We start from the raw sequence: 14,272 nt of genomic DNA on the forward strand, positions 1-14,272 counted from the left end.
CAACGGATAAACAGATAAACAAAATGTGGTCGATATATACAACGGCATATCACTGGGCCATAAAAAGGAATGAAGTACTGGTACAGGGTACAACATGGGTGAACCTTGAAAACATTATGCTAAGGAGCCAGACACAAAAGGCCACTTATTGTATGATTTACATGAAGTGTCCAAAATAGGCAAACCCACAGAGACAAGAAATGGCTCTGGCTGGGGCTGGGGGAGGGGAGAAATGAAGAATGAATGCCAATGTGTATGGGGTTTCTTTTGGAGGTGATGGAAAATGCCCTGCAACTAAAGAGTGTGATGCTAACATGTAAAAACCACTGAACTGTACATTCTTTTTTTTTTTTTTAATATATTTTATTGATTTTTTACAGAGAGGAAGGGAGAGGGATAGAGAGTTAGAAACATCAATGAGAGAGAAACATCGGTCAACTGCCTTCTGCACACCTCCTACTGGGGATGTGCCTGCAACCAAGGTACATGCCCTTGACCAGAATCGAACCTGGGACCCTTCAGTCTGCAGGCCGACGCTCTAGCCACTGAGCCAAACCGGTTTGGCATGAACTGTACATTCTTAAAAAGTGAACTTTATATTAAGCAAATTATATGTCAATTAAAAAAAACAACACACAAAACAGGTTGGATTCTCAGAATAAAGGAACTTCTAGCCCTAGCTGGTTTGGCTCAGTGGATAGAGCGTCGACATGAGGACTGAAGGGTCCCAGGTTCGATTCCGGTCAAGGGCACATGCCCCGGTGGGTTGTGGGCTCAATCCCCAGTAAGGGGCGTGCAAGAGGCAGCTGATCTATGATTCTCTCTCATCATTGATGTTTGTTTCTCTCTCTCTCACTCTCCCTTCCTCTCTCTAAAATCAATAAAAACATATTTTAAAAAAGAAGAAGAAAGGAACTTCTACTCATTCAGTAGAGATGAGACTGTTCCAGGCCTTGCCAGTCCCCAAGGCTGTTAGACATTGTAAAAACCAACAAAATCCAAGTACACCTATTAATCTAAAAAACAAAAATTCCCATAATTTTCTGAACAAAAGAAAAATCTAGTAACACCTGGGCTGAGCTACACGGAATGGCACTGAGGCTCCAATGCTGAAGCTTAAAATTTAACAAGGTAGCTGGCTAGGTTTTATTTCTAGAAATCAACCTCTTCCCAACACTCAAGAAAGAACCACACTAAGAGCGCAGTTAAGAGGAATAACTGTCCCTAACCTTCCCCTCTATCTCATGTCTCCTGCAATGAGATCAGAAAGTTCCCAAAGATCCTAACACATTGGATGATACTGAGATGGTCCAGAGCTTGTCAGTCAATTCTGTTGACCTTGGACTCAGCTTAGCGCACAGAGCTCTCTGTCAAGGTGCTTCTGAGCTGCTGACTCAGTTTCCCTACCTGTGCAGTCAATGACAACTGCTCCAGACAAGCAGGAAGACCTGCCACTTCCTAACTACCATTTAGTCTAGGAAAAGAGCTTCCAGAATTTAGAGTTTCTTTCACTGTGAACTTATCCTCAGCATGTTCCCTGCAGTGTCCAGGGACAGGAGGAGGAGCAGGGCCACTGCCTACTGTGCGAGAGGCCTACCCAGGATCTCCGGGTTCCTGATGACAGAGCCGATCTGCCTGAGCGCCTGCTGTCCGGCCTTCTGCACTTTGACGTGGGAGTCGGTCAGCACCTCCGTGAGCTTGGGCACGATGTTGGGCAGACAGGAGGACAGCTGCTTGGGAGCACAGTAAGCCATTGCCCCAAGCAACTCCACCGACCCTGCAGAGGCAGACACACGTCCAGTGTAGAATCGCTCAGTACAGGCCAACAGTCGCCTGGCTACTGCCAGGCAAGGAACAACCAGCCTGGTCCTCTGCAGGCTGTGCTCAAGCAGTCCCCTGGCAGAGGGTAGAGGGCAGAGGGCAGAGGGCAGAGGACAGAGGGCAGAGGGCAGAGGACGGCATCCAGCAGAGCCCAGGATCAGAAAGACCTGGCTTAGTCCTGGCTGTGATCCAAGGCCAATTTAGTGCATTTCTCTGGCCTCAGTCTCCTCAGCCACAAATGAGGGAACTAATTTTGATTTGTGATTTTCAAACTGCAGGGCAAAGCCTGAGGGACCCAGGGGAAAGACACCAAGTGTGAGGGCCCCAGACCTTGACCTTCCGCAAACCAGAGTAGCTCTGCTTAAATCTCTTGCATATTAGGGTTCCAAATAAGATTACATTTTAAAAATGGTTTAATGGGGAGAAAGCTTTAAAAATCACTAAACTAGCCACAGACAAGCTTTAAAGCTCTGGGATTTCCTGATTTAGGGCTGCATCTTCTGTCAGAGGCCTGCTCTTTGCAGGTAAGCAAAGCATACCAGCTTCTGAGGGACTGGGCTGCCCAACAGCAGTCTTGGCCTTATCATCTCTGGGCCGGGAAGCACACACATGGCTACCTGGGACCCCCTGAGGGCAGTGTTTGGGACAGGAAGTTAGGACAAAGGCACGGAAGAGAGTGGCCTCACCGGCTTTGGTCCTCCAGGATTCCTCCTCCAGGGCAGCCAATAAGGAGGGGAGCACTAGCTTCACCCCGTGAGCACTCAGATTGCTCATCACAGCTTTGGCACAATCATCTGCAGCCTCAAGGAGGAGAAAAAACGTTCAGGGGCCTCCTCACCCAACCAAGGATCAAGGCCTGACTCTAGACCAAGTCTTCTCCCCGGTAACCAGCACTTACTGAGGAGTCTCCTGTGTCAGCCCCTGTGCGACATGGTTTCTCATCTCATAAAGCTTCAGTAATTTACAGGGAATCACGGGAGTCCAGACCAATAACTGGGGCCCAAGGTATGGTGACGTGGACCCCATCAGGGTGCACACTCTATCTGTTAGTGGGGCTTTACACCACCTCAGCCTCCCTGCTGAGTCTCACAGCCACGGCCAGCAGGTCTCATGTGCAGCCTCAGGACTTACCTCACGTACATACTGGTTCCCATCCCCGAAGCACAGCAGCAGATGGGGCAGCACGTGAACCACGTACGGCTCGAAGAGCTTCCCCAGCATGGTGCAGAGCATCTCGAAGGCAAAGAGGGCTCCTGGGGAAGAAGGTGGACAGCTGGGACAACGTCCCTGCAACCTCCTCACCTTCTGGAAACACTCAGGGCAGCTGTGGGATTGACGTGGCTGCCCCATGAAGCAGCAGCACCCTCTGCCTCCCCCACCAGCACAGACATGGCTGAGCAGAAAGGGAAGGAAATCCATCCATGACTTCTTGGCACTAACGGCCAGAAAGGCAAAATCTCTCTCAGCTAAGAATACTGCTGACTTAAGCGAGGCCAGGCCACAACAGCAAGGCCCAGATAAAATGAGTCACACACAGCTGTCCCTCTGTAGTGCAAACACCAGCCCCTCGGAGGGGAAGGAAAGGCCAGAGTCCCCCCTCTGGCAGCCTCGGGGCCCAAGAGACACTCACCCTCTCGCCGGCGGAAATTCTTCTTATCCTGGATGGCATCGGTCAGCGCTGCCATCATTTCCTGCTGCTTCAGCGACAGAATGCCCAGGCCCTTCACCAGGCCCGCCAGCCCGTACGCGGCCCCCCTGCGCTCGGCGTACTTGTCCGACTCCAGCAGCTGCTGCATAAGCCTCTGGACCATTGCTCCCGCGTCCTCTCTGACAGCGGGCACGAGGGGCGGCAAGCAGCTGGCCACGGACTCCTGGACCTAAAGGAGGGGCCTGCCACGTCAGGAACCACAGCCTTCCCTAGTGGCTGGCACAGTCCTACACAGCACCTCCCCACTAGATGCCCCAAGCCCCATCTTAGCCACTGTCTGTCAGACAACACAGAGTGTCAGAAAAGCAGTGTTATGCATTCACGTGTGACGTGGACCCCATCGCGGTGCACACTGTATCTGTTAGTGACGACAGCATCAGCCATTACGGCGCTTTCTAGTCTAAAGGGAGAACCTAGGTCAGGGTGGGTGGGAAGCTCCAGGAAGACTAAACCCCCTCACAGAATAAGATCTAGGAGAAAGCACGCTACTGCGCCTCCGTAACAACGGCCCACGTCTCCCAGCTGTCAAACTTAGCAAAGGGCCGTGCTACCTGGGCCGACAGGACCTTCACATGTGTGGCCTGCATTTGATGAGGACATTCTAGGTAGTCCAAAGTGTAAGCTGCAAAATTTATAAATGTGTTTTTAAAAAGAAAAGAAGTCTTGCACTGTGGGTTGGAGGTTGCATTAAAGGGCCCCTGAAACATGTAACGAACATGTAGAGAAGGTCAGAAAAAACCTGACAGAAGAGGCAGCCACTTTGTGTTTTGTTTAAATCTTGGTACCGCCAGTGCCAAGTTTATACTAAATGAAAAAATAAAAACCCACCAAACAGCCGTTAGAAAATGAGTAGAAAACAATGAAGACATCTAGGCGGTCCACCAGAACAAGTGACACAGTAATCCCTGCTTGGAGGGGCTCTTCACTCTAAGCCAGGCTGTCCCCTAAGAGAGGGACACATTCTTGCAGAGCGCTGGGCCCTTGGGACCCTGATACCCAATTCCCTAAGATCCCACTGCCTCCCCCCAGTCATGTCTCGGGTGGCAGGTACCTGCTGGGAGGGGGTGGAAAGGGCAGCAATGAGCTTGGCCACGATGGGCTTCACTTTGGGGTCACTCTTGTCCAGGTGCTTGGCAAGGGAGCCCATGAGGACCACCACACTCTGCCGCACAGCGTCATAGCTGGCATCGTTGGGCGCATTCTTCAGGAACTCCTCGAACACCGGCAGCAGCGAGTTGACGTTTTCCTGGGGAGCACCCAGGGCTCACATCCACCCCACAGGCTATGTCTGGGGCCGACAGTCTGCCCGAGGACCAAGCCTGAATCTGCCGGAACAGCTGCCCTGACAAGCCCACCAAGAATACCAGTGCCTCCCGGTTTTCTGGCAAGACTGCAGCCAGAAACTGTAAGAACTTAATTCCCTTTTGGGGTCGTTTTTGGTTCAAAATAAATACAAATGGAATTTTCCATGGGGCCAGTGATGTGCAGGATCTCCGGCACTCAGCCTGCCTGTCACCATCGCTCAGCTCAGCCTTCTCCCCCGCCCCTCAGTGGCGGAAGCCTTTACCTTCCCGTGGGTGTTGAGGGTCGCAAGGGCCGCATCTAACATGCACTTGCGGACATCAGGGTTTCGGTCGTTGAGGGCATCAGGGACAAAAAACTGAAAGAGTGGCTTCACCTGAGAGCTGTCCAAACACTGGGAGAGCTTGTTCAGGGCCAAAGCCAGGCCACACCTGGGAAAGCAATGGGAGCGTGTCAGGGAGGCGAGGGCTGGCCAGGGGCCGCCCCTGCAGCTGGGATCTGCTCTGTTAGTCACAAGGAGGGAGTCGCCAACAGCAAGTACCACTTTGCAAGGCAGAGCACAGCACAACCCACTGCCCAGGGCTTACCCACTGATCTACACAATGACCTGGAGCAGCCCGTTGTCAAACAGAAGCCTGCCATCTGCTCAGTTTCCCTCCCACAGGATGGCCAGCTCTGCCTGCTCCCCTGAGTGCAGTGCCCGCCCCCTTACTTCCAGGGCAGGTTATGAGAGGAGGGAGAGGTAAAGGAATCGGATCTGAAATCACTCGGAAATGGACATATTCTACAAATGCAAAGTGCTACTCTTCTCTTTAGTTACAGAGCAGTAAGACGGTCCCCAAGGACCCCTGAGGACCTGGAGGCCTGAAGGAAAGGAGAGACAGGCCCCGGCCAATGGCCAGCATGGAGGAAGCCAGCACCTGAATTCCGGTCTCTGACTCTGAGGGAGGTCCTCTCCTCTCCTCCCCTGTTCAATTAATCTGTGCTGCCTCCTCACATCCCCAGCCCAGCCAACCTGCTACCTCTCAGGAAGCTGAGCGGAACCAGACTGAACAGCTGTCATACCTGGCTTCCCACTGATCTGGAGGAGATTCTGAGATAACTCGTCCCAAAGCATCCAGCACTGGGGGCGGCCGCTGCAACAGACAGTTGACAGATGAGCTGCAGTGCTCTCCCCAACAAGCCGGGCAAGCCAGCAACCCGAGTGTGAGGCTGTGACCAGTCACAGCCACCCTGAGCCACAGTGAGCTCCAAGACTCCTGTCTGGAGCAAGTCCGAGGCTAAGCAGAGTCCGACCTACCCTCACGCCACCCAGACCGCCCAGGACACATAGGCTACTCACATAGAGCTTCTCCTGATAAATCTCCATGAGCCTGCCCATCACCTCGGCCGCCTGCCGCTGGTACCGCGCCACGGCCTGGGAGAGGGCTTCAGCCCCGGCCTGCCGCACAGCTGCCTCGTGGTAGATGACATCGTCAATCAGCAAGGAGCAGAGGTCTGGCTGCAAATCTAGGCCCATCGTCGCCCAGAGCCTATGCAGGCCAAAGGGTGGGGCTGGTCAGACACAGATCTGTAGCACCTGCCCTGGCAAACCCAACCACCCAGCCCTTCTCTCGCTGCAGACTGAGCACACTGGGCTCAGTCATTCCCTAAGAGGGCTCTCACCTCTCAGCCAGCTTCCGGATCTCCTCCTCCTTGTCAAACTTGACCACCCAGAGCCTCCGCAGAAGATTTAGGCCATTCTTCTCGTCAGTATCAGGTGCTGGTAATACCATGTGGAGTTCCATCAGCCCCTGCGAGGGTGTAAGATTGAACTATGTGAGGCGCAACCTTTCAGAGGAGCCCTGACTTGCCTCCTCGCCTCCCTCTAGGGCTGTAGCCACGTGTGGGTCTTCAAAGTTAAATCAATTAAAATTAATTACAATTCCTTATTGTATCAGCCACATCGCAAGTGCTCAATAGCTACACATTGGCTAGCGGCTACAGCACTGGACAGCACAGACCTATTTCCATCACCGCAGGACGTTCCCCTGGCATCACTGGTCTAGGGAGTGCTGTGAATCAGCTCAGCTCACTAGCATCTCTGTCTCTTTAAATGGCTTTTCTTTTGTGAAATGATGGTATGTAATAATAGACTTTTTCTTAATGTAAAACTTAAATATTTAATTCTAAATATGCAAGACAGATTAAACCTCAAAAAAAGGACATTCTCTTTGTTTTATCTTTAAGGACAATTTACCATACTGCCATCGTTTGTCAGATTCTACCAAGGACCAGTGGAAACTCTGTCCCCGGTCAATAGCAGGGAGCTACAGACTGGCATTTGGGAACCACTGTCTCATGCTCCCGAGGGATCTTTTAGTTTTTGGTCCAAAAATACCAAAAAGCCACGTACAAGCTGGTGGGATGAAGAGATGAACTAAACCTATGAGGTATAGCTGTCCTATAGAAGTACCAAGATCCACATTCCAGTTTACAAATCAGGTGAAGTCTTCCAAGGTGAAGAAAAAATAAGACAGCCATACAGCAAAACTGTCCCGTCGTTCCAACTCCTAGAACGAGCTGACCCACACCCTGTGACCTCTTCTCTGTGCCTCCAAACACACTGTACAAATCTGAGGCATCTCCTCAGCTTAAACACTTGCACTAGGGATGCCACGGTGGCCCCGAGGGGAAGTGAGCCCGCACCCGGAGCGCCGTGTCCCGCACGCTGTCACACGGGGACCGCAGGGCACAGAGCAGCACGTCCACCGCCTCCTGCTCTGCGAAGGCACAGCCATCCTTGCCACTGCTGCTGGCACACAGGGCGGTCAGGGCGTTGGAAGCCAGAACCTAAGGAAAACATTGACACACTCGGCTCAGTTCAGCAAACTGTTTACTCCTACAGAGTCAGGCAGAGGCAAGGGACCCAGAGAGGGGTTTGAATTGAGAATGCCCACCCCAAGCCATACCAGCGCTAAGACCCCAGTGCTGGTCAAAACCAGGGGTAGGACCCTTCGCTAACTGAGCACAGTCAGGCTGGCTCTCAAAAGCAGCCCTTCTTTCTGCTCAAGTGCAAAGGTGGGGGCTGAGAAAGGGAAGTAGGACTCAACCCCAAACACCGGGACCTGTGGTCAGGGTCACAAACTGAGTCACAGCGACAGCCAACTGAGCCCCAGATCACCTGCAGGCGGGGAGAGCTTGTCCCGATCACCCAAGTCAGAAGGCGCAGCATGGCCACGCGAGGCAGCAGCTCCGGGCCGTTCTAGGAGAGAAGAACAGAAAAGTCAGGTGAGGTGAGGGGAAAGCCTGTAACCAGGCCGGTGGCACGTGAAGCCACAGCAGAGCATTCTAGGTCTTCTGGCCAACTCTCCTGCAGGAACCCCATCAGGCTTACAACTGAACCCACACTAGCCAACCCCAGTGAACCATGATCCTCAGGGACTCAGAATCAAATTCATTCTGGAACTTGCTTGAAATTCACAGGATATGAAATACAGGTGGCCCATCAACATATGGATATTTAACTTTACAAGTCAGTCAAGAAACGCAAAATAAAGGAGGTCCCATTCTTTCACTCATTGTTGGCAAGATGACCATGATCTGAGGCTGCATTCGCTTTGGAGAAAAGGGAACTCACTCCTAGTGAGGATGGAGCTCAGAACATGCCACACACCGAGCGGTTCCACGCCCAGGAACCTGTCCCTATGGAAATGCTCACAGGGGCGTGCAGGAAGCATACACATAAGGAGGTCACACCACTGTGCAGCTCAAAATAAGGCAAAGCTGGAAACAGCCTTAAAATACCCCTCACAGGTAGTCGTCACTAAAACATAGCGCACCCACAGCACTAAATCCCATGCAGCCTGCAAAATCAATAAAACAGACCCACAGGCACTGACACGAAAGGAGACCCAGAGTATCTGCTTTATTACGTGTGTGTGTGTGTGTGTGTGTGTGTGTGCACGCGCGTGGGGGGAGAGGGTGAGTTCTGCGTGTGCATAAAGAAAGGCCCACAAGGGTATAACCATTACCTCTGGAAAGTGGCAATTTTTTTTTTCTGTATTGTTGGAATTTTTAAAAATATGCATGATTGCCCTGGCCAGTTTGGTTCAGTGGATAGAGCATCGGCCTGTGGACTGATCTCTATCTCTCTCTTCCTTCCTCTCAGAAATCAATAAAAATGTATTTAAAAAAATATATATGCATGATTTTGGCAAACTTTTAGAACATAATCTATTAAAAAGATCCAATCTCATAATTGTAAGCCAAAGGGAAAGTGGCCAGTGTTATCTTCTGAGTTAGAAATACAACAAACACAATAAATGAATTCAAAATCCTTCAACTTCTTTGGGTCAGAAACTCAAACAGGAGTGTGGAGACCTGTAAAGAACATTCGGGTTCTCCTACCAAAAGCTGCTACTGTACAAGCACACACTCTAGGCCCCACCAGAACTACTGATGGGCCAGGAAGTGTCGCAAGCCCCTGCCTCCCAACACCCTCCAGCCCAAGGGCGAGCTAAGGTGCCCTGCCAACCTCGTCCACGCGCCCAGGCGGGTTGCTGGGTGAGGCCCTCAGCTGGGCGTGGACGGTGAGGATCTGAAGAATCTGAGCCATGCGCTCCTCCTCCTCCTCACTGTGGTGGGGCATCTCGGTCAGCACCATCTTCAGAAATGGGAAGACTAAGGAAAAGGCTGGCGCGGACAGGGGTGCAGCATCTGTGAGCAACAAGCAGACAAGATCCTGAAGGCAGGGCAGGGCACTGGGCACTGCTGCCTGTTTCCACCCTCAGGGCAAGTGGGCAGGGGGGAAAGCTGGAGGCCCTTTCTGACACTCAGAAGCACACAGTATGACAGCAGGGATGAAAGCCAAGCCTGCTCCCACCCCACACACTGCCCAGTTCCAGAACGTGAGTTAAACAGACACGTCTATTCCAGTGACAAGAAGTGAACCCTTAATGGGGTTGCAGCAGCTCACAGACCAGGACTGGACTCAGAAACCCTCCACTGGTCCAACTCCCCCCCCCACCCCATTTTTCAGATCGGAAAACAAGGCAAGGAGGGCGGAGACTCGCCAATGGCCACAGCCTCAGGAAGCCCAGGGGATGAGGCAGCTCACACACTCCCTGCACCAGCTCATGCCAAGTGTCCTTTGCGCCTCCCTTACCTGGCTCACCCTTGCGCACCGTGCTGGTGATGGTGTGGCTGTGCAGCAGGGTCACCGCCCTCTTCACAGCCACCGACAGCTCTTCCTGGCACCATGACTTATCCAGGGCACACTCTGGCTTCAGCAGGCGCAGAGTCACGTGGCTCACCAAGGTGCCTGTACCCAAGAGAAGAGACCCAGCAGGGATGACCCACACAGACGCGAAGAATCTGGCCCAGCACAGAGGTGCCATGTCCCTCTGACTTAATAGTAATCAATTCTGCTGTGCCCAAAAGTCCTTAACCTAAATTTCCATTTCCTCTTCATGACAGCACCGAAGGGTAGGCAGGCAGGGAGGTGTCCTGACACTAAGAAATTAAAAGTATGCTGAAAGGAGGCATGAGCCACCCAAGCGTATTCAGCCAAGAGCAAAGCTCTATTCGCATGGTGCTCCCACCTTCCAAGCAGCAAGCCCAGCAGGCAGGTAACAGTTCTAGCAGGCGCCATATGCACCGACTCAGAACCTTTTCCCAGACTCTTTTTTATTTTATACTAGAGGCCCGGTGCACGGATTCGTGCACATTAAAAGGAAATTAATTAGGAGGACTGTGGGGTGGGACGGGGTGGGACTGGGTGAGACGGGCTGGACACACCCTGGAGCCAACCTCCCGAGGCCCCTCCCCAGCTGGCCACACCTAAGGCAGCAGCAGGGCTCAAAGGGCATCTGTGGAGTGAGTGGGGTCCCTCTGGCAGGTGGGGTCCCTTGGCCTGGCCTGCGGGGATCGGGCCGAAACCGGCAGTCTGACATCCCCTGAGGGGCCCCAGAGTGTGAGATGGCACTCTGCAAAGTTGCTGTCACTCAGCAGCTCCTGCGTTGAGCGTCTGACCCCTGGTGGTCAGTGTGTGTCATACCTACTGTCCAGTCGGCCAGTCGCTTAGTCATTTATATATACAGATTTCAATTACAGTTTACATTCAATATTATTTTGTCTTAATTTCAGGTGTATGGCATAGTCATTAGACACTCATATACTTTACAAAGTGTTCCCCTGATATTTCCAGTACCCACCTGGCACCATATACAGTTATTACACTATTAATGACTACATTCCCTATGCTGTTCTCTACATCCCCATGACTATGTTATAATTACCAATTTGTACGTCTTAATCTCACCTTGTCCCCCAGCTCCCCAGTCCCCCTCCCCTCTGACAAACATCAGCCTATTTCCTTTCAGATTCATTTTTCCAGAACTCATTTTCACTCAGAAGGTTCTTATTCTAGCCTCTCATGGGAACGTTCCCTTTAGGCTAGGAAGCACATCTGCTCAATTCCCAGCCACCCTACCTGATCTTTGTTTCACCACAGCAAACAGAAAGCTGAAAACCAGAGACCTCTCACCACTGACACATGGCTGCTCAGGAGCTCTAGGCCCCACTAACTAGCCACGTGGCACCAAACCACCCCCACTGCCTCTTTGACTTCCTAGTTTTAAAACTGCTATAGAAAGACCACACTGACTGCCCAGCTGGCATGGCTCAGTGGTTGAGCATTGACCTATGAACCAGGAGATCACGGTTCAATTCCCGGTCAGGACACATGCCCGGGTTGCAGGCTTGATCCCCAGTGGGGGGCATATAGAAGTCAGCTGATCAATGACTCTCATTATTGATGTTTCTATCTCCCTTCCTCTCTGAAATCAATAAAAATATATATTAAAAAATAATTCTCAATAACAAAGTATTTTTTTAAAAAAAGATCACACTAACATCTAAACCCTGGGCCTCAGAGTGAAGGCACAGCAGACGTAGAACAGGAGAGAAGAGAGGCACCATGCTGGTCCTAAGGCTACTCCCATATGGAAACAAAAGTCAGTAGCCTAAGTCACCACATGGCTCCCCACCAGTGTTCAGGGGCATCCCCCACCCACCTCCCAACCTGCCTGGGGCCATGCTCACAGCCCGCAAACAAGGACTGACCCAAAGCCTTGAGTCGAGGGGGCATGACACAGGCAGCCAAGGACAGGAAAGGGTTCTTGATCCGGGGAGCGGCCAGAGGAGATTTCAGCAAGGGCAGGAAAGAGTCGACCAAAACAGGGATGTACTGGGTCAGGCCAGATGGGTTCTTGGCCAGGATGGTGTCCAGCAGTCCTAGTGCTGCCTCCAGCTCACTGTCCAGCTGCAAGCAGAGTCGCCCCAGGAGGCAGGTCAGAGGGGCCCTGCTCTGGGGCAGCCAGGAGCAGGCCTGGGCTGTCCGGCACACTCACGGATGGATGTGTGGTGGCAGCAGCCACTCACCTCCTGCAGCCGCCTCCGGATCTGCGCCTCCTTGTCCAGCTGTGCCTGCAGCATCTCCTTCTGTTTGCTGGTGAGCTGCACCTCCTCTTTGATGCCTTTCTTCTTCTTTATCTCCTGAAGGCAATGTGCAAAGCAATTCCATCTCCAGGGAACAGACCTCCCTCCCCACCAGAGGGCGAGCTTGGCTCCACAGTCAGTACCATGTCAGCTCTCAGTCTGTGACTGGTGCCCCAAACCCAGCATGTGGCCTCCCCACCTCCCACAAAGTCCACAGCCACCTAGCTCCTACAGAACAGAGACAGCAAGTAGAGAAGTGATTTCTTACTGGATTCTCTACTGATAAACCAAGGAAGGCCTTTTATACGTTAGAGAAATGAAAAGTCCCTCAATGGGCTGAAAAGGACATTGTGGTTCACACAGCTTCAGAATCAAAACTTCAGCCTCCCCTCCTGCCCCACTCCTCCCGACAAACCCTCTCTTCCCCAGTATAAGCTTACAGCTGAAAAAGGCTAAGAAAGCACTCATTCATTCAACAAGTATGGACTGGGCACCTACACTGTGCCAGGTGCTGTTCTAGATGCTGGGGACACCGTGGGGAATAACCCCAAGTCCCTGCCCTCATGGGGCGCACAATGTAGGGGGTGAAGGAAGATAATGAACATGTAACCAAATATGTAAACATGACCTCAGATCCTGGCAAATGTTATAAAAGGGATAAATACGATGCACAGTAACCAAGGAGGGCAGGGTCCACTTTGGATAGGTGGCAGGGCGGTCACCTCTATGAGAAGCAGACGTGGACACGTGGGCTGAGAAAAACAAGAAGAAGCCAGACTCATAAAGACGGAGGGAAGAGGAAAGGCTCTGAGGCAGGAAAGCGCACCACACATTGTGCAACAAGCTGACTACAGCCTTGAACGATTCTGAGGCTGCACTGGGCCAGGCCCTGGGCCTGCTGCTCAGAGTCAAGATGGGTCCCAGCCGTCAAGGAATTCAAGCAGCACCAGGGAAGTGTGTGAACTGCTGCCAGTACCCAGCAGAGAGAAATTCATTTTCCTTGAGTTTGGGGTGGAGAAAGCTACTGAGAAAAGGTAAATAAAGGGCAAGGCAGGAGGACCCAGCATGGGTAGGAGGCATCAGAGGAATGTGCCGTGGGCCTTGGGATGACTGAAGGGAAGGGTGGATGTGCTTCAGGAAATGCCACCAGCCTCAGGGCACCAGCTCAGCCAGCACCCCGCGCGCATTGCATCCATGTACTCACCTCCTTCAGCTCCAGCTCTATGATCTGCTCCTTAAAGGAATAAGCTTTGTTCTCTCGCTTCATGTTGGCCTTTTTAATGCTGTCCTGCTGGGCACTGAAACAGCAGAGCCAGTGATCAGCCAGCTTCAAAACAGCCGCCAGTCCCTTTAGCCTCCCGCCAGCCATGGCATCCCTGCTAGCTTTTAGGGAGTATGCACCAGGAAAGGGCTGAATACCAGCATGCTCTTGCTTAAGCACGTGCCTGGAACAGAGCAGGCACTTGTCCAAGAAATGGAGGGATGGTTTCATTCATTATTCACAACAACCCTGCAGAGGAGGTGTTGTCTCCATCTTCTAGGCAAGAACAAGGAAGGCAGGTGTCTAACGGTGTCTCACCTCTGGATGATGGATTTGTCGTACAGCTCCCCGGCAGGGGTCTGCATGATGGCAAACTCCTCCCGTGTCACCTGGTGCAGTGCGGGGTTCTGCACAGAGGCGGTGATGGTGCTGATGAGCTGTGGGAGGACCCGGTCCGGGGACAGGAGGGAGAGGGAGCCCATGGCATTCATGGAAGACTGCCAGACAAACACAGACAGTCAGCATGTGCCAAGTCTGGCACTGGAAAGGTGTCCCACCTGCCCTAAGTGCCCCTGGCAACTGACTCTGCTTCTTCTTGTCCCTGCCGGCTCTTTCTGAGCGATACCCACGGGAGAGGAGAGCTGCCGCAGGTGCCTGCCTTCTCAGCAAGCATTACTGCTTTCCAGGGGTGAGCATGTAAC

General features: G+C 52.3%; 1 protein-coding gene across 9 annotated transcripts in view; it reads right to left on the minus strand.

Moving 5' to 3' along the window:
- Positions 1-14,272, minus strand: part of GCN1 (GCN1 activator of EIF2AK4) — a 59,036-nt gene that overhangs the window by 20,095 nt on the left and 24,669 nt on the right. For 8 of the 9 annotated variants that reach the window (XM_036353423.1, XM_036353422.1, XM_036353425.1 and 5 more), the window contains 17 exons: positions 13,890-14,068; positions 13,515-13,608; positions 12,254-12,367; positions 11,936-12,134; positions 9,978-10,133; positions 9,348-9,529; positions 7,995-8,075; positions 7,520-7,663; positions 6,497-6,624; positions 6,174-6,363; positions 5,897-5,967; positions 5,097-5,262; positions 4,581-4,775; positions 3,452-3,698; positions 2,953-3,074; positions 2,508-2,622; positions 1,598-1,777 (listed from right to left, as the gene is read on the minus strand). In XM_036353423.1, the coding sequence (XP_036209316.1) occupies positions 1,598-1,777; positions 2,508-2,622; positions 2,953-3,074; positions 3,452-3,698; positions 4,581-4,775; positions 5,097-5,262; positions 5,897-5,967; positions 6,174-6,363; positions 6,497-6,624; positions 7,520-7,663; positions 7,995-8,075; positions 9,348-9,529; positions 9,978-10,133; positions 11,936-12,134; positions 12,254-12,367; positions 13,515-13,608; positions 13,890-14,068 (2,563 nt within the window). The remainder of the gene's footprint in view (positions 1-1,597; positions 1,778-2,507; positions 2,623-2,952; positions 3,075-3,451; positions 3,699-4,580; positions 4,776-5,096; positions 5,263-5,896; positions 5,968-6,173; positions 6,364-6,496; positions 6,625-7,519; positions 7,664-7,994; positions 8,076-9,347; positions 9,530-9,977; positions 10,134-11,935; positions 12,135-12,253; positions 12,368-13,514; positions 13,609-13,889; positions 14,069-14,272) is intronic. The other variant, XM_036353424.1, reaches the window with a different exon arrangement.

The sequence above is a fragment of the Myotis myotis genome, unplaced genomic scaffold, assembly GCF_014108235.1.
Source record: "Myotis myotis isolate mMyoMyo1 unplaced genomic scaffold, mMyoMyo1.p scaffold_m19_p_20, whole genome shotgun sequence".
Classification (NCBI taxonomy): domain Eukaryota; kingdom Metazoa; phylum Chordata; class Mammalia; order Chiroptera; family Vespertilionidae; genus Myotis; species Myotis myotis.